The 18857-nt window shown below is 40.3% G+C and overlaps 1 protein-coding gene across 4 annotated transcripts in view; it reads right to left on the reverse strand.

Annotated features, from left to right (window-relative positions):
* Positions 1-494: 494 nt before the first annotated feature.
* LOC111571821 (receptor tyrosine-protein kinase erbB-4-like) overlaps positions 495-18857 on the reverse strand; it is a 329715-nt gene continuing 311352 nt past the window's right edge. For all 4 annotated transcript variants that reach the window (XM_055008641.1, XM_055008643.1, XM_055008640.1 and 1 more), the window contains 6 exons: positions 16724-16799; positions 16425-16571; positions 12313-12410; positions 11423-11593; positions 9671-9956; positions 495-8233 (listed from right to left, as the gene is read on the reverse strand). In XM_055008641.1, coding sequence (XP_054864616.1) covers positions 7395-8233; positions 9671-9956; positions 11423-11593; positions 12313-12410; positions 16425-16571; positions 16724-16799 — 1617 coding nt within the window. In that variant the 3' untranslated portion in view covers positions 495-7394. The remainder of the gene's footprint in view (positions 8234-9670; positions 9957-11422; positions 11594-12312; positions 12411-16424; positions 16572-16723; positions 16800-18857) is intronic.

Below are 18857 nucleotides of genomic sequence, written 5' to 3' on the forward strand. Positions count from 1 at the left end.
TCTAGTGCAACTTCTGCAATGTTGAGCTTAAGAAGCCGGGTCAAAATAAGCGCAGTGTAACTTGAGAGTTTCTCCTCGTCTTAATTAAAGACACCATCTGTTAAATTTTATTATTAAAGCTGTTAGCATGTGCGTTAAGGCATCCGAGTGGAGCGTTCATTTTCTGCTCTATTTACGGGCAGCGGGGTGGCGTGTTCAGCAAGGAAACCTGGGATCTGAGTCGAGGACTTGAGCATCCCTGCTGAGGTGTCTTTGAGAAAGATACAGAATTCCTAGCAGGGGAGAAGCAATGTAGAAGTCCCAGATGTAGCTGATTTTCAAGATACACAACTTAGTACAGGATGTTTTCCATGTAAATATCAGGTGTAATCCTCCGAAACAGACCTGCCAGCTGGAGTATGCAAAAATAGACAACTTTTCTTCTAAAATGCGCTAAACTTGAGTGTTGCAAAGACGCAGAAAATGCACAAAATCACAACGAAGCAACCACGATGTATACTGAATCAATCTTTATTTATATTAAATTAAAAATATACTTTTGACAGATTCATGTAACAAACATGAGGAACGGTATTTCTATGATATAAAGCTTTGTGTATGGTTTCAAAGTACTCAGTGAGATCGTCAACAATGACCGCATTGGATAAATCGACACGGGGAAGCTAACATAGGTGGGGGGGAGTAACTGATGATGCCTTCTCTCCATGATATCTCCTCTAAAAGCATGCAAAACAAATGAAAGCAGATTGTATGGTGAAGGCTGTGCTCTGCCTTTCAGGAAAGAAGAGGTTAGACTTGGCTCAGTAATATTTCCAGTAGAAAGTAACTGAGAAGGTAACACTGACTCCCAAATGTAGTTTATCTAAGTTAGTTGGCAGAGTAGTTTCAGTTTTATGACAATTTGAAAGAGGGACCAAAATGGAGGGATAGATAGAACTTTATTGGTTGCGTTCTTATTACTGAGTGAGAAATGGAATACGGCAAGCATGGGGAAAGTGAAACCGAGGGCCCCTGGTCCCCACTCGCCACCACTTCTACAGAGTTTTACAGTGTTCACCTTAACTGAAACGTTATATGAGGACAGCCACGGAGGTCTGGGGGGAAAAAGGGGAGGCCACTGAACAGAGTTTCACATGAGAAAGGGTCAACAAGCACTTTTAAAATCAAATCCCCATTAGTCAAAAGGTACACTCACATAAAGCAAATATGTACGGCTCTTTTTGTACAAGTTGTTATAAGCAGGAGAAAAACAGCAGTAGGAGAGAAGACCAATATAAATTCAAAGCATTGCCTCCCTATTTACAGATTTCCCCACGTCGGCCATTTCAGTGCTTTATAAAAATACTATTCACATTTATTGTTTGAAGTGTGTTAGATAAATTTTGGAGGAAACCCCAAAGATTCTGTACAGTTATACTGATCTGATAACTTAAACACAGAAAATGATGATTTGTGCAATAAAAATTGTAGCTAGAATTACAAACATGTTAAATAATGTACAGTAGCCGACTCAAAAGTGGAAAGAAGTACATCCTTGATAATATGGACAAAACTCAATATCAAAAAGACTATATAGGAGTACAACACACACACATACACGCAAAAAAAAAATCCCATGAAAGTTTTCAGAAATAAGGATTCCCAAGATTTTGTGCTACTAAACTTGGTAAAAAATATCCGGACAGAAATTTGAATATATCATTGAAGAGATACAAAGGTGGAGGGCAGTAAAACACTCACTTTGGGCACCATGCAATGTAATATTAACTATACAGTGGTGGGTGCTGCAGCCTGTATGGTAGAGAACCGCAGAGAATGACATTTTGAAGGATTTACTTCAGTACATGGCTACATGCCTTTGCACCTTGGCTTCGAGGAAACAGCAAAAAGATCTAAAGCGATCAGTCTTAAACACTAGTGTTGCCGTGACGTGCTTTTGAACAGTCACGAGTCACAAGTGTGTTTACGGCTGAGACAAATAGCAGCAGGTAACACAGCCCCCAAACCAAGGCAAAAATATGTTTGAAACAAGAAATGAGATGTTCGTCAGCAGAGAGGAGAAATAAGTGTGTCTACAAAAACACATTTTGGTAAAAAGGAAACCAAGGCCTATGGATGACAGGACCTGAAAAATGTGCATCTTAAGGTATAGGTGTGTTTTTTTTCCTTTCTGTTGGTGAACACTGTAGACAAAAAGTGGATAGAAGGTGAGGCTGAGAGTTTCTTAAGTACTCTGAAGCGCTCTTGAAAACATCTGATGCCATTCGTCTCATCAGTGTTTCAGTTTAATCTATTCTTGATTCAAACACATATTTTGCCTCGGTCTGAAGTATAATTTAGGGCGAATGAGACAGAAACCAAGGCATGTGTTTTGCTCTTTCCCCACCATCGTCCTTTTCTCTTTTTTTTTCTTGAAACCCAGATTTGGCAGTCACTTCCATCACTCAGTATAAACAAGTTCAAACACGCTATAAATAATTCACATTGATATTAAATGCTGTCTCCATTTCATTGAATTAGAGGTCTAAAAGGGACTACAAAATACTCCTTAATCAATTAATCATGATATCATCAAAGCAGCAGTATAAATACTGTTTGAAGCAAACAAAAAACATGGAAACACGGACATTCTTGAAGCTGATCTGTACCACCTAAAATGTGTTTTCGCCGTGAACTCTTGGCTGCAGCACCTTCATCGGTCTTTTGCTCAAGCTTTTGCTCTCTGAAGTGATACGCAACTAGATAAACAAGTTGAATTTTTCAGTAACGAAGGATGGAAATCCTTTCTCTCTACCCGCGACTTTGATCGAAGTGCTCCATGGGGAGGACAAACATATACAGCTTTACATGTGCATAGACTCAGACGAACACTTTCACACACATTTAAATACACAAAATAAATAACCTACATAAGAAAACTGCTCACACAGCGCTCTGCTGCAGCAGAATGATGAAAAGCTGTTGAAACAGTGACAAAGCAATATGCATCCTTCACAAATAAAGACTGGCAAAAATGTCACTCTTGTCAAAAGGTTCAGGGCCTGCAAGATTTTCAGATTCATTGAAGATGTGAGATATTGCAAGAGGAGCTCTGAAACAAGCCAACATTACACAAATTTGGCCTTTGAGGAGTTTTCCCAACCACAGGTGTTCTGTATGGCTTGGTGGAAGAAATAATGGTTGTAACACCAGTCTTTCCAGCAGCACTGACTGGCAGTAGGCCTGCAGAGGCATCAGTACTGAGTGCTACGACTACTGTATTGAGACTAAAGGGGCATTCAATGCTCTACTGGTGATTTCAAAATTGAAGTTAAAAAAAAAAATGTAGCTAGGCCGTGAATAGAGGTGATTTTTTTTATGGATTAGAAGGTTATGCTGCATTCGATGGCAACCAGGAACTTAAAATTGCTGATCTCCAACTAGGAACAATCAAAGAAAATGTCAGATGTCAAATTTTCTTCTTAGTAACTTGGAAAAACAAGCAACAATTTTCAAAATTTCTGTCAAAATGGAAGCCTACACAGTAACTGGTAAAGAAATACAGTTTATGTGCATCTGTGAGATCATTATTAAATCCATTAGTTTTGCTTGAAAATGCATCAATAGTGTCACAACTCCCTTAAGCTTCACTATCTGATAAAGTTCAGATACTACATGATTTCACTGCAAGCAGGAACGATATATGCTGTCTATGTTGCAGCTGCTGTTTGTAGTTTTTATTCAAAAAAGGATGCATTTTAAGAGTTGAAAATGGCTCAACATGCCATGAACTGTTTTAAATTGTCGGGAAACTTGCAAAGCCATTGATGCTACAGGATCAAGTGTTTGGGACTTGTCTGCATCATTAAGTATGTAAAAGAATGTAAAAAGAATATTAACTGCATCTGATTAAAAGTGAATGGTCTACCTCTCCTAGCCCCGGTGCTTGAGTGGAAATCTGTGAAACATATGCTCATTCAGACTCGTCGTTAAGAAGAATTTACACTATTTCTTGCAAACTTTGTCCTCAGCTTTGGCACAGTGGTTTGAACTTGTGCTTTTGACCGCTGTAGAAAAACCATCCAACTACATTCCTTCAAACCTTCAAAGACCTTCAAATACTTGGATAAGGATCAGCAATGGTTAGATCTGATAGTAACACCACTGCGATGTAAGAGAGCTCTGGCATCTGGCACCAACATGGTCTTCCACCGTACTAATGTTTGTGTCAAATAAATAAAAATTTTAAAAAACAAACAAACAAAGCATTGAATGACTGGAGGTCAAAATAATTTCAAGTTCCAGTTTTCCACTTACGAGGAATATCGGATGCAGCAATAGTCGGACAGTGGCTAGACTCTACTTGAGCTCATTGTAATTCCACATTGATGAAAATGCAAATGAACAAGTTACAGCTGCATTTAAAAAACAATACCAAGACTTTAGAATTTACTCTGTGCTGTAAACTGGCATGCTGGCTGATATTAGTAGTTGGCTTTAGGTAACTCCTCAACAACAGACTACTGCAAAAACAAACTTATAACCGTGAAAAGACAACAAGTAGGACAACATTTACTGAATGTGGAGGCTCAACACTGTCCTAAAAAAAAGCAAGCAACGCATTATTTCCAAAAGCATAATTGTTGTCTGAATCTTTTCCATAGTTTGTGCATTCGAAAGGCCTGCAAGCTTTGCAAGTCTCTTTTTTGTATTAAGCCACGATCCTTCCCTATTATCCCTAACCACGTTCTGTCAATGCCTACAGATACCCATAATGCTGTAATGTTTCATAATGTTGTAATGCCAGATATTGGGCGGCAAGTACGGATATTCTGGTGTTAGAAGCCATCAGGCTTACTGATAGGTTCAGTATCTAAATATTACCCTAAGTTAATTAACATATTCTCACTCTGTTGATGAAAAATATATATTTCAGGAGACAAAGATGTTATGTTAGTACCATGTGAAATTCCAACTTCTGGACAAGAAAATCCTTAAAATTTGAAACAATAAAAAATTGGCATCACTATTACTACTAACTATAGCTACTAAAAGTAAGTCTAAAGAGAGAAACTGATGTGGTGTTGATCTAAATTTGTAATTATTTGTCTAGTGGTAGTTATTTGTCAAATGAATCATCACTGTTGGGTTGTCAGACCAGCAACTGGCTAATGATTTAGAAGCTGCCACTGATGAATTAAGAACAAATTGCACTGGAATGGCTGCAAGAACATGATGAGGCGGGAAAAAAAAAAGGTTTGGGAGCACAGTTCAGGAAGAAACAACTACCTCAATCCCCTATAAATATGACTATCAGTGTTAATGAGGTACAAGCAATCAAAATGGTCATGGCATGCATAAACTAACAAGGTGACAGAGACCAATTCTGTTTTTCTAAATGTAATAATTTGTCCAAAACATAATTTTGTGTTCATCAACAGATTCTATATAAAACTTTGAGTTTCCGACTTTATCAACCCATTTGGAGTATGGCAACAAAGCTGTGAACCCTCTAAAATAAAGAAACAGTTCCGAAAATTTGGTGCCATTTGCTGCAGTTGGGCCACTCATACTCCTTTTCCACCATAATCAAGCAGGTGCTACTTCTGGGCTGGTTTGACTTTCCATCCTTTGATGAAAATCATTTTATTATCAAAACTCTCTCAGTTGATTCTGGATATCTGTTGATGTCCAGAGTGACACAGCAGACAGTTTCTCACTCCTACGGATAGAGCTGCAATGATTAATCGATTAGTTGTCAATTGAATTAATCAATTATCTGGTTTGTGTAATTTTTTGATATGAAAAGTCAAAATTGTAGGACTGCAGTTTAAGCAGATTTTTTCAGGACAACATCTTTGGCTCTAGGAAAGACTGGGACAGCTCCAAACCAGCCCTAAAACTGCTTGGGTAGAGAAGGGGTGTCAGTGCAGTCATATGGTAAAAACCTCATTTAAGCGTACGGTTGGTTAGCGGTGGTACTGAAGGGTTGACTCCATTAACATCCCTATGGGGTCAAGCTGGCGGGTTAAAATCTGAACACACACGCACACCCACTGATCCCAATCACATGGACATAAACACAGATACACATAAAAAGTAGTCTATTTCACTGTGCTCTGCTGGTGCTGTCTTGTTCATTCCTTGAGGTCTTCATTAGTCGGCTTGTATGAACTTCTGCTCCCCTCTCTCTCGATTTTCTTTCCTCTCTTTAGCCCACTCCATCTCTGTGATCACCATTTTGAGCTGAGCTGTTTTATGGCTGATCTTATCAGAGATTTTTTTATTCTTTATTTTTTTGCAGTATACAGTAATTTCCGTAACTGCATTCTCACTCTCAAAGCAAGTCATTCTTTACCCATTTGAGTTTGCTTCATGATATGAATGAGAAAACCAGTGTACAGAAATCTAACTTCTCAGCACTGCAACCAGTGCTCATAAAATGTCTACAGTGTGTTTTTCCCTATACCCTTTGCTTTGGACGGGCTGCTTCTGATCAGCCTCTCCAAGTAGACAGCAGTCGAGCAAAAATAATAAAACAGCAGTTGCCCTACATATTTGCAGGCAAGTTAAAAAGTCCATGGTTGAACTGCAAATGTGAAACAAGAGATCACCGTAGTTTTGGCCATCACAGTATCACAGTTACAGTATAAGGATGAGATGAGTTTCACATATTCAGTGGAAAAGTTGAGAACACACAGTATAATCCTATAGGCAAAAACACTGAATATGTTTGATAGGTGCTCCGTCTTGCTTACTCTAGTGAGCGAACTTAAACTCAGTCTTTTTCCTCCATATTTTGCCTTTTCACTTCACTCACTCTCAGGTCATTCACAACACCAGACATCTTGACATCTACCAGACTGTATTTGTTCAGTCTGTTTGCTTATTCCCGAAACCCTTAGCAGAATATTGTTCAGACCTCTGTCCTGGAAAACAAAAAAATAATTAAAAGAACATCTTGTTCCTCTCACAAATCTGACACGGAAGTGGCTGGCAGTGACTTCAGGTCCCCTAAGTTGAATCCATTGTGTTTGAGAGTTGCCTGTGTTCCTTGGGTAACACAATACAATGCATCCACTGCTGTGTGACAGTCACTTCTCTGTTATTTGCCAAAATTCTACCATTACCTCCACATTATTACAACGACTTGGAGCACAGTCTCTATCTACAGAACAGAAATGGACTGGACTGGATATAGTGAAGGTGTGAGAGTCTGAGTAGGTTTTGCTTGGTTTGGACCACCTCCATTGGGTTTTGCTACAGTCTATAGCAGATGGCACGTTATTTGAAAAGAGCTGGAGGTGGCTTTGGTTGTGGCCGCTTCCTTCAGTGTGGGACAGTGGAACCAGAGAGGATGTGGAGCTGATTGGAGGCTCGAGTAGGACTGGGGAACATTTCTCAAATGGAAAGTTCTAGACCACAGTGTTTCGCTGCCTGTAAGGTGGAGGTGGCAAGACTGTGCCAGATTTCAGGGAAAATTCAGACATGTATTCAGGGTTTTCAGCTACTGCCGGCCGTATGTGTCCATTTTGCTTATAGAAGAGCATGGGGTTGGTGGAACCTCCTTGGGCGCCATCAGGGGCCCCCTGATTAGATGATTTGGGAGGCAAGCTGTGCTGCCAGTATTCTGGATTGTCAAAGGTCACCTTCAGCTTCTTCCCACTGGCTTTACCTGTCGTCTGCCCTCCATGTTTCAGCATACTGGCGGGATGTGTGGTGGCGTGGCTCTGGTAGGCTGGCAGGCTGCCCTGCCCGATGGCAGCCAAAGTAGACAGGGCACCTGACTGGCTCACCTGGACTTGAGCAGTAGTTCCTGTTTGGCTCTGAGACATAGAGACACCACCTGGATTGCCAGGTTGTCCTGCAGATTTGATGGTGTGGTGGGCATGGAGGATGTGAGTTGGTGGTCCATGGTGGCAGGGCATGCCAGATGGAGATGGTTGGGCTGTGGGGAGGGAGTAGTGGGGCAGGCTGGTCTGGATAGTAAGTGGGAGGTGGGAGCCTGAGGTTGTGGCGGAGATGGAAGAAGGAACCTGGGTGGGTAAGGGCAGACCATTTCTCCTCAAGGCTTCCAGGCCCAGCTCAGCAGGGCTGTGGAAGGTGTTGAGGTAGAGGGGCTCGTTGATATACTCATCCTCTCCTTTGGGTTGACTGTTGGGTGTGCTGTGGTAGCCTGGGTTGTCCAAGGCATGAATCTCACCGTTTTTGCGTCGCGAGACAAACGGGTTCTCCTCAATGGGATTCAGATATTCTGTAGCACAGATGAGAAAAGGGACAGGAGGGTAGAAAGATGAAGAAAAAGCGAAAAAGCAGTTTATGAGAGAATAAGACAGAAAAACCAAAAATCCACAGATATTAAGTCAAGAGAAGAGAAAACAAAGGAAATGGAAATTGAAAGAGTCAGAGAAAGAGATCACTCTCTAATGAGGAGAGAAGATGGAGATGGAAATGATAATGGCGATAATGGCAGCCACTCAGGACCAGATTGGCAACTTGCCAACAGTTCTTTGGCACTGGAAACTCCATCTGTCGGGGGTGAAAATGCCAACAAATGACCCCTCTTCACTGCTTCCAAGCGCTATAATAGTGGGGTGCGAAACCTATTGATTTTGCCCACTCTTCCACTCCTTCAGATTGCATCAGATGCATTTTGCTGCAGGCTTTGTTATATTTTGAGCTGCTCAAAAATCAAAGATGGTAGTGCAAGAGCAGAGCTGATGGACTGAATTATGATCAAAGGCAAAACATGACTCTGTAGTAGTAGCTGACATACACTGCAGTTGATGGCAACTCAGTAGGAATTTCAATCAATAGAATGAAATGAAATGAACAGGCAAAATGACAGGCAGAGTATACTACAAATGATCACATTTATCTGTGAATGAGCAAAAAGATGACAGAGCAGAGGAAAAGTGTGCAAGGCCAGAATTCAGAGCACATACAGGATGTACTTTTCGGTCTGTGGAACTACACAGATGATTGTGGGTAGTGAATGTATGACTTTCATTTCCATGGCACTATGCTACTTGTGTTTTGAAGATTAGTGAGAAATTAATATGATGAGGTATTGTTATTTTTTGCACAGTGACTACGTGGTTAGAACTGTCACTTTGAAGCTAAAAGAACCCCAGTTCGCATCCCGGCGTGGAATCTTTCTGCATGGAGTTTGCATGTTTTCCGTGTGCATGTGTGGGTTTTCACCAGGTTCTCTAGCTTCCTCACACAGTCCAAACACATGCTGTGGTTAATTGCTGATTCTAAATTGTCTGTAGGTGTGAATGTGAGTGCTTGTTTGTCTCTATGTGTAGCCCTGCCATAGACTGGTGACCTGTCCATGTGAACCCCGCCTTCACCCTAAATCGGCTCGGCTCCAGCCCTCTAGCAATGCTAATGAAGATTAAGCGGTGTACAGATAATGGATGGATAGATGGTTATTTTAAAATTTAGTATTATCTACACCACGCTGTGGAAAAAAAATATAGCTCTTCAAATGCATTTATGCGTCGCCTTGACAAAATGCCCTGCAGGGCTGCAGAATTTCAACCTGGGCTTATTTTTAGCTTCTGTAAAGCAATTCTGCATGTTACATGTGCCCTACAAAATTAAACTGACTTAACTCGACTGTTAAGTGATTCCAGGGACCGCAACACTTCTACAATGCTGTACTTTTGTGCTTCACTTAGAGTACCTGAGGAGCTCTTGTCCTTCATGGGTGTCATGTATCCGTCCTCATCGGTGTCCCCTCTGGATGCTCTCTCCCCAAGAAAGATGGTAGGGTCAGCACTGTACCTCTGGCCCCCACTGTCTTCCCCGCCAGCTTGGCTCAGGCTCTTCTTATGCAGGCTTCCATTACAGCGCTGGTCCTCCAGGGTCGGACCTGGGCCACCTGTGGCTTCCTGGTTCATGCAGGCTTGGGCGCCCGCCAAGGGTCCTTCTGCAAGGCTTGGACCACCATCTCGATAGCCAAACTGATTCTATGGTAAAGGGTGGGTTGTAAATAGATGAGAAAAATGCAGTCTGGTGTTAATGGAAAAATAGCTGGCGTGACTGTCTTTGGTCTAAATCACTCCCGAAACTTTGATACATGTTGTCTAAGACACTGTCATGCTATTAAATAAAATAAATTCACAACAAACAGAATAGCATAAAAAATAAAGTTTTAGTCAGTTTATGCCAGTTATATACCACCTGCGGCAAAGGAAGGAAGACTTTTAACCCATGTTGTGGCCTGTTGAAGTAAAATTCTCAGACAAAGTTCTGTTAGAGTAGTCATCAGCCTTAAGGGACTGTAAGGGGCAGCCAGGCAAAGCTGCAATTCATACACCTGAACCTCAAAAAAGAACAAAAAACCCCACAAGAAAATACAAAACATGTGAAGCAAAGGGCTTCCTGTGGTGCTGTGTTGGCTTGCCGTGGGCTATTTAATCCAGGCCAACTCCTCTGCACTCTTGCCAGCTGCTAGCGCTACTGCAGCAATTAAAGGAAGCAGAGCTACAAAACACAACAGAGAGAAAAAAAAAAAAAGGAAATATCCCGGGGTTATATCTGTCCACCTACTCCCACAGTCTTCCCTCCATTGCAATCAACTTCCCACTCCTCCAAACTTCTCTCTTCATCCTTTCTTCAAAGCAAGTCATTATCTGCTCCTCTTTTCAAGTATGAGCATGAGAGCAATTCAGCACAGATAAGATAACCATCTGTATCGGACAATGTTTGCGGCGGTGCAACCTGAATAACTAACTTCCTTTGGCAAAGTCAGCCAGTTGAAGGATTCTTTTCGATGAATTCCTTCCCCTCTCTGGGCATGCAGTGGCTTTGACTGCATAATCAAAAGAATTTCAATTGGTGATAGGGTTGTTGACCTTAAACATTCACAAACCTTGCTAGATTATACTGTGTGTTTTTCAGGGTATGTGTGTGGTTGTCAGGGAAAAAGAGCCGCTGGCAAATGGATAGGTCAAGGGGGTAAAGGTGCATGAGATGCAGAGCAGTGAGCCGGCAGCACGTGATGAATGCTGCACAGCAAACAGCCGAGCCTGAATTCATTGTCTATTAGTAAACGGCTCCGGCATTTTAAGGGAGCGTCTGTTATTTGCTTATGGAGCTCTGAGTAATGAAACCCGGGGCCTGGGGAGCTAGCGCATAAAGAGCGCAGGTTTAAGCCACACACGCTGGGATGGAAATGATGGAGGTGGGCCATTAGCAGAGGAAAATCATCAGTGTATTGAAAGTTCTTAAGCACCTTGAGCACTTATAGAGGACAGTCCGTTCGGCAGTTTATGACTAGAAAGGAGAGATTTTTCAAGTCAGTAGAGCTCTAGAGGAGATCTGAGGTGTAGTTTTATTAAAACACCTGATTACATGTGACGTTACATTCTTAAAAAAGAATGTAACGCCGCATATTTAGATTATGTTCCCAATACGTCAACTTCGTTCTTACTCGGTTGGAGTCAACTCGAGGCCTGGTTGTGCATGACTGAGGAGCCATGTTGAAACCTCGAGGCACCAGATACTCCTCAGCATCCATCAAGTCATCAAGGTCTTCTTCATCCAGCAGGCTCTGGAAGAACTTGCTGTCATTGGGGCTGGGCAGCTTCATACGGTCATCTCCCTGAATCAGACAAATGACTTTTTTAAAGGAGCAATACGCAAGATTTTCAACATAAATATAGCATCGATAAAGCAGCAAACAGTTGTTGCAAGCTGCTATGTAAATATATAGTGGCGTGTTGGAGACCTAACACTCATTTAATTTCATCTCAGTCTGAGAGTATTTATTGCGTATTTGGGGCTATCCTCCACTAGTCTTTCTCTACTTGCATCTGTGCTGCTTTGTGTGTTCATCTGTGCATGGACCTGGTCTGTCCATAGATATGCTCCAGTGCAAAAAAACATGGAAACAGACACACACAGAGCAGAACAGACAAAAGCGTAATGAAGGAGACAGGAAAAATGAAGATAACATTTGTGTTAACAAAAACTCATTGCAGTCATTTAGTGCATTTTACAATGCCACTGTAAGCTAATAGTTGTGACATGATTATTTTTGCTGGCTCTTGTGTACAGAGGGAGCGGGGAGGCATGGCCTCTTGATGCCTGTAAGTTTTGGTCTGAGATGCTCATGTTCTAGCAATATCCAGTGATTTAGAAAGGTTGCACGCAGAGTCTTTAACTTAATTTAACTGGCACTACAGATGCTTGAAAATGTCGGAGTCATACTATGCATATCAGAAAATCACATCAGATACATTTAATTGCCCAGCATCCACATAGTTGCACAGAAAAGCCTTATTATCAAGCGCGACTGTGAGCCTGCTGTGGCAAACACACCTGAATAACCAGGTATCGTTGGGGGTCACGGGCCATTCTGCAGAACTCAGCAGCCAGCTCTTTGAACTTTGGCCTGCTGTCTGCATCAATCATCCAGCCTAGGGAAGACAAAGAGAAAGACAAAACAGGAGAGGGATATTGGGGGATTGGAAAAAGATAAAGAGGTCAGAGAGATAAACAAGATCCAACAGAACACATTTATTAATTGTCTCGTTAGCCTTCAGTTGTTGTTTTTAGTTATTTCTCAGAAAGATCAGTCTTGACATTCGATTACTTGCTGTCATTTGGTTTTATTCAACCACCTGTCTGTGGCTGGATGTATGAATACTACAGGGAACCCATTTTAGAAATTTAATTTCAAACCAACACCATATTTGAAAAAACATACGATAAAATACACAGCATAAACAAATGGTTAAGAAACAGTGAAAACACTTGCAAGTTTGGCAGATTGTACCCATTGTTTCTTAAATAAGTGTACCATACAGTAGTTGTCTTTAAAAGAAAAAAAAATGTTGAGGCTTGCTAAAGTATTATCCTTCTTTATTTCTGTATAAATTCCACTAAACTAATACACTCAATACAATTGTAGTAATGTGATCCTTTAACCTCCTCAGAATGCTGAAAGAGCAACACCAATGTTCACTTTAATTAAGTTTTATACATTTTGAGAGCTAAGGGCTTTGCTCAAGGGTAACTCAGAGGTAGTTATAAATGAAGAGGAAAGTGTTTTTCATTTCAGTCTCAAGCCAACATTTCTCTCCCTGAGGCTACAGTAAACACAGCAAAACCCTGAAGGTGAAGAGAAACGGCAGGTGGTGTCTCGCCGCAGATTAGACAGTAAGAAAGCTGAGCTGCTGATTTCAGTGTGTGAATCTGCAGAACATATTGTACAACACTGATGACTAAAGTGCTGCCGAGGTGAATCTCAGAGGGCTCCAAGAATGCAGCTTTTTCATTTAACTTCATTTCAAAGATAAAAACTTACGTAAAACATTGAATGCTCATTATCAAATCAGGATCTGTTGACAAATGTATGTTTCTTTTCCGAGGCTCCTAATTTGAGCTGTGCCAACACCACTTTCCATCCAAAACCATCTCCCCTTCGCCTGTCTAACTTTGTTCAGCTCATATTATTTCCACTTGTAGCGCCCCACGCAGGCACATTACCTAAATTAGATGCAATTACTCCAGCAATCAGACTCTACTTTATTTTTATTGGGGTGGCACTGAGGCTCAGAGGCACACAGTGTGACGGCATACTAGATCACAAACAATGGCTTTCAGTCAACATGTAATTAGAATTAATGCCGCCAATTGCTGAGCTTCCATCTGGCTTCTGACCGGTCTGGATGACCCTGCTGTGAGCTTTACTAGCCTCGATCTTTGCAGTGATGCCACTCAGCTCTTTAGTGATTGTGGGGTGTTCGTAAATATGGTTTTGAGAGGAGATTTTAGGCCGGTAGGAAGGATATGCTAAGACTGGAGCTCAAATATACAGAGTTGCATGGGACTATCTTCAGCAAAAAGAAGAACAAATCAGCCTGGGATTAAATGAAGACACAGAGGCAACTGAGACAGTCAAAATGAATGAAGAAATGAATTAAGAATGAATGAATGAAGTTAATTGTTCAATTAAAACTATTTATGCCATTATTTTTAAAGCTCCCTTTATGTTTAGGGCTCAAAACATTTGCTTCTACTGAATATCAGTCTGCAATAAATCTGGAGAACAGAAGCATTTTTGCTGTTTGTTAAGTTAAAGGGAATCCCTTTGACCACAGAAGTTTCAACGTTATTGTCCAGACAGATTTAAACAGCACGTAAGATTTATTTCACCCCTTCCAGGGGGAAAGAAGAGTAAATTGGCATCGTTATTAGGCTAGATGGCTGCAGGGCTTTCATGGTTTGCTTCTGTACTGTCAAAAGCCATTGGCAACTATCAGATATTATGACATTTGAGTTGGATTAACAGTTTTGTCAAGGGAATATGTTTTGATATCAAGCTCTAAGCTGGATCGCATTATTCTCTTTCAACACATTTGGCATTTTAGGCTAACTGCAGGGTGAATCACAATGAGCGCAACAGTGGAATAAGTTTAAATTCACTGGGCTACAGGCAGCCAGGAACAAGAACTCTAGTCATAATGCAGATGCGATATTTGTGCAATACAGACAAAATAATAATACAAAAAAGTAAGAACTGCAATCAAAGAGAAAAATAAGGAAGTCAGTGGGTAGATATGGCTGTGAGGTCATTTTTATGAGACTTTTAGCTAAGAGAAGACCGAGTGAGTGACAAAACAGTGACTCCGCCATGGTTCAGACAGAGTGGAGTGATGACCAGCCTGGTGCAAGGAAAGATAGCCAAGCAGTCAATAGCTGGCAGAGCTGAAAGCATGGTTTGGCATAAATGCCTGGACTGTTTCCTGGAAATATGGGAGGGTGGATCACTCTGTAGCACCAGGAGTCTGCGTTCAGCCAGGAGGAGTGCAAGATGGGAGAGACATGGGAAAATTTGTGGAGGATAAAGAGAAGGCTGGTTTTTGGACGAGTTGTACGGGCTGGAGGGAGACTTGGGAGTAAGTTCGGCCCGGGAAAGAGGTGTGGTTGTCCAGATGGAAGATGACACCAACAAGGGATGTGGGCAGAGTCCCTGGTGAAGACCAGGCTGCATGTTATAGACCATGAATGAGCTTCTGATCACAGTTTCCTGACAACACAGTTTGACTCTTTCCCTTCTCTTTATATAACAACTTGTCTTCTGGCCTTGAAATGAAGCACCACAGTTCACTTCTCACCAGCTGAATATTAAAAGCATGAAACCTTTTATTAAACTACAACTCATCTGTGACACCTCAGTTGCACCAGTGTATAAACACGATTTAAAAATAAAAAACAAGATTATGTCTCAGTGTTTTGGACTGCAGCTCTGTAACACTCTACTTAATGCTGCTACCTGTGACAACAAGGTTTGGAGAGATGTGATTTGTAACAACTGAATTTTTAGATAGTAATTCTTTTATAGTGAATTGTATGGAGGCACAGTTTAGTGACACAGTTTGGTGACACATACAATGAGAAGATCAGACAATGCAATTCTATATATAATTAAGTAACTCTCCTTTTAAAATCTCTTGAATCATTAGGCCATTGCACAACTATTACACTTTGTGACATTGCTATTTAATTGAAAGAATGTTGTCATAATTTCATGAATGTATTTTGACATTTTTGTAGGTATTTAATTTATAGAACTATCCAAAAGTGAAACCGGGAAGCCATTAGTGACACAGCTCCTAATTTTTACTCACTGATAGCTCATTTTTCACTGCAATATAAATCCTGTACGTGTTTGGAAACAGCCCAACCACTGCTAGAAATAGAGCTTATAAGTGTCTTCTGTGCAGCAGGACAGTAATAATGCAATAAATCGTAAAAAACAACATAAAGACTATATTTGAATTTTTTTTTTATTTCTTATTGAACAAACATAGACAAAACCTAGAGTCAACATGTCCAACACTCTTCCAAGTGCCCACAGGTGTTACCAATTTACTGAAAAAAATAGTGACAACATACTATAGATATTTCTACAATTACTTGTCTCCTATCTACTCTGTCTATAGAGCCTGCAGTTCAGCCGGAAACTAAAATTTCTGTGACTTTTGCCCCAAGGATCGCAGAATGTTTTGTTTTGTACAGAATTGGTTTAGTGCAAATTGCTTTTTTGGGCATTTTTTTAATTGTACATGTTGATCAATGTGATTTTGATTCAATATCCTGATTTTTAACCTCTAGCTGGTTACGTTTTGAAATCAGCACATCACAGATGAGTAGATCAAATTGAAAATTCAATGATCCTTACAGTTTTTACAGTTTATAGTGCCAATAAATGGTAAAATTATCATCATCATCTTTCAAACAAAATAACATGCTTTTGAAATTTGCTGTTAGGTTTTGGGGTTAAGAAGGCTATTTTTCTAGAAAAAACTAAAGAAACAATATGGCACTCTATTAGTACAATTCAGTGCTTCCTACCTCATATGAACCATACATTGCACAAATATGAATTTTGCATTTTAGCCAATGTGTTTGTGTCTGTTACTCACATTTGACCATGACCATGTAGACATCGATGGTGCAAATGGGCGGCTGGGGCAGGCGTTCCCCTTTCTCTAGGATGTCTGGGATCTCTCGTGTGGGGATGCCGTCGTAGGGTTTGCCTCCGAACGTCATCAGCTCCCAAATGGTCACTCCTGGAGTGTGTCGTAGGGGGAAAAACAAGACAAGACCGGAAGAGACATGACAGAGAACAAGGTAAGCATGCAGATAAAGGGTGACGAAAATGCAAATATGGGAAACAGGCTTTCAGGTCATTGACTTCTTTCCTCCCACACAAAGCACCCACCATAGCTCCATACGTCACTCTGATGGGTGAACTTCCTGTAGTGGATGCACTCCAGAGCCATCCATTTAATGGGCATCTGAGGGGAGACAGATAGGCATATAAAGACAAAAATCCAAAGCTTCTTATTAATCTCATTTATTTACACCGGAATTACAATTTTCCATTTTACTGTTTTGCTCAACAGCAGCTCTGTCTTTTAGTCAAGCATTTGGGAGATATTGGGAAATCGACAAAGCTTTCAACCATGGTTTTGCTTTGCTCAATATTACTCAAGTATTGTGATTGATTGGATTCTCTCCCACCCAGGGATCATCAATAGTATGTGAGCTAAAATACTAAATGAGATTGCATCGGCCATTTGTCTCACATTATCTCAATAGCCCTTTAGCTTCAGCACAGACAGGGTGTGAAATGGTAATAGCAACAGGTCCCTTGACAAGGAAAATGGCACACATTGCCGTATCCTAACTGCCATCTGATTTCCATACTGACTGTACAGGAGGATTTTTAGCTATCCGCTGAACAAGGCAATTATCTGGCCGTTTTGCATGTGACGTGCATGGTCGCTCATGTTTACAGAGTTGCCATACAAAATAAAGATGAACACAGTTTAATCACAGTAACTGATCTTCGAAATGAGTCATCCCAGAGAACAATAGAGGGTCTTAACTTTATTATTTTACTAATGCTGATATTTTCAAAGCTCTCTATTCTGTATTTGGCCATGAACAATGGTTGGAAATAACAATTATTTATCATTGTTTTAGTTTGGACACAATCTAAAAGTGAAAATAACTTGATACTTCCATCTCTATTTTTGACTCAGGATTAATTTATCATTTTGTTTCACAATATACATATATATATATATATATATATATATATATATATATATATATATATATATATATATATATATATATATATATAAAAGAAGACTAGTGTACAGAACAGAATAAAACTAAAAAAAAAACAACAAATATTAGAAATTCAAAGGTAAACTAGACTTACTGCCTTACATCAACCAGTGAAGTCACAGTATCCATCTGGCCAGACTCGTATCATAGGTGTAGTAAGGAATTTAGCTCTTAAGGTATTAATAAAACTGATTCTCACAGAACACAAAGTTGTGGCCCTGACAGTAGAATGGTTCCACTATGAATGCTGCTGCTAAGAAGCTACAAATCTGGAAATGTGGATGCTTCACAGACATCTTGAAAAAAAAAACATTTTCAGGGCGTTGCCAAATCAAGTGTGAAGAAATGTCTCAGTTTCTTCTTCTGTTCCTGTGTTAAGGTGCTGAATGCAGCCAGAAAAGTATTTTTACAAAGCATTATTATGACACATTGGAGTTGACCTTTGATCTTCACAATTGAAATTATCATCACATCATGATTTTAGCCTGTTTAATAACTATGTAAAGTTTAATCATAATTAATGTGTGATGTCTTGAGTTATGGCCAGAGATGTGTCTTATAAGGTCAAGATGACCTTTGGCATCCACAATCTACATAGATAATTCTTCAGTCCACATAAATGTTTGGGCCAAATTTTAAAAAAAACATTAAAAAAAAATGTGTTCCTGAAATAATGCCCTGACAACTCAACAACATACTGTCTCAGACCACAGCTGTCACCGGCAAGGAGGCATACAAACAATAATTATATGTTATGACAGTAGTAAAATATATATAAGTGAGTGGAAGTAGTGTGAAAGACTTGCTGTGTAGTTGACCTAAATTATATATTCATATTTATAGCTTCGCAAACACAAGTGTTGCTTGTATATTTTCTCTTTTCATATCACTGAAAATGTGACACTTTGGATTCTTTTACCTGTTTGCCACATGAAGAAAATAGTACACCTTTTGGTACTAGTGTCACCCCATTCATTCCATTTCCATTTACATACGGCCCCCTCCCTACCTTCTGATCCACCCTCTGACATCCCTATAAAAGGGATACTCTTAAAATGCTCTGGGTCGGCTTACCTTCACAGACTCATGCTCTGTGTTGGTAAGCCCATCGTATGCCGGAATACCAATAAACACCCCACTACAGCAAACTTTGCAGAACTTCAACACACACAAAATTAGCTTTTTTTCTTTTCAGCAAATTACCTTTGTGGTTAGAC

The sequence above is a fragment of the Amphiprion ocellaris genome, chromosome 24 (genome assembly GCF_022539595.1).
Source record: "Amphiprion ocellaris isolate individual 3 ecotype Okinawa chromosome 24, ASM2253959v1, whole genome shotgun sequence".
Lineage (NCBI taxonomy): Eukaryota > Metazoa > Chordata > Actinopteri > Pomacentridae > Amphiprion > Amphiprion ocellaris.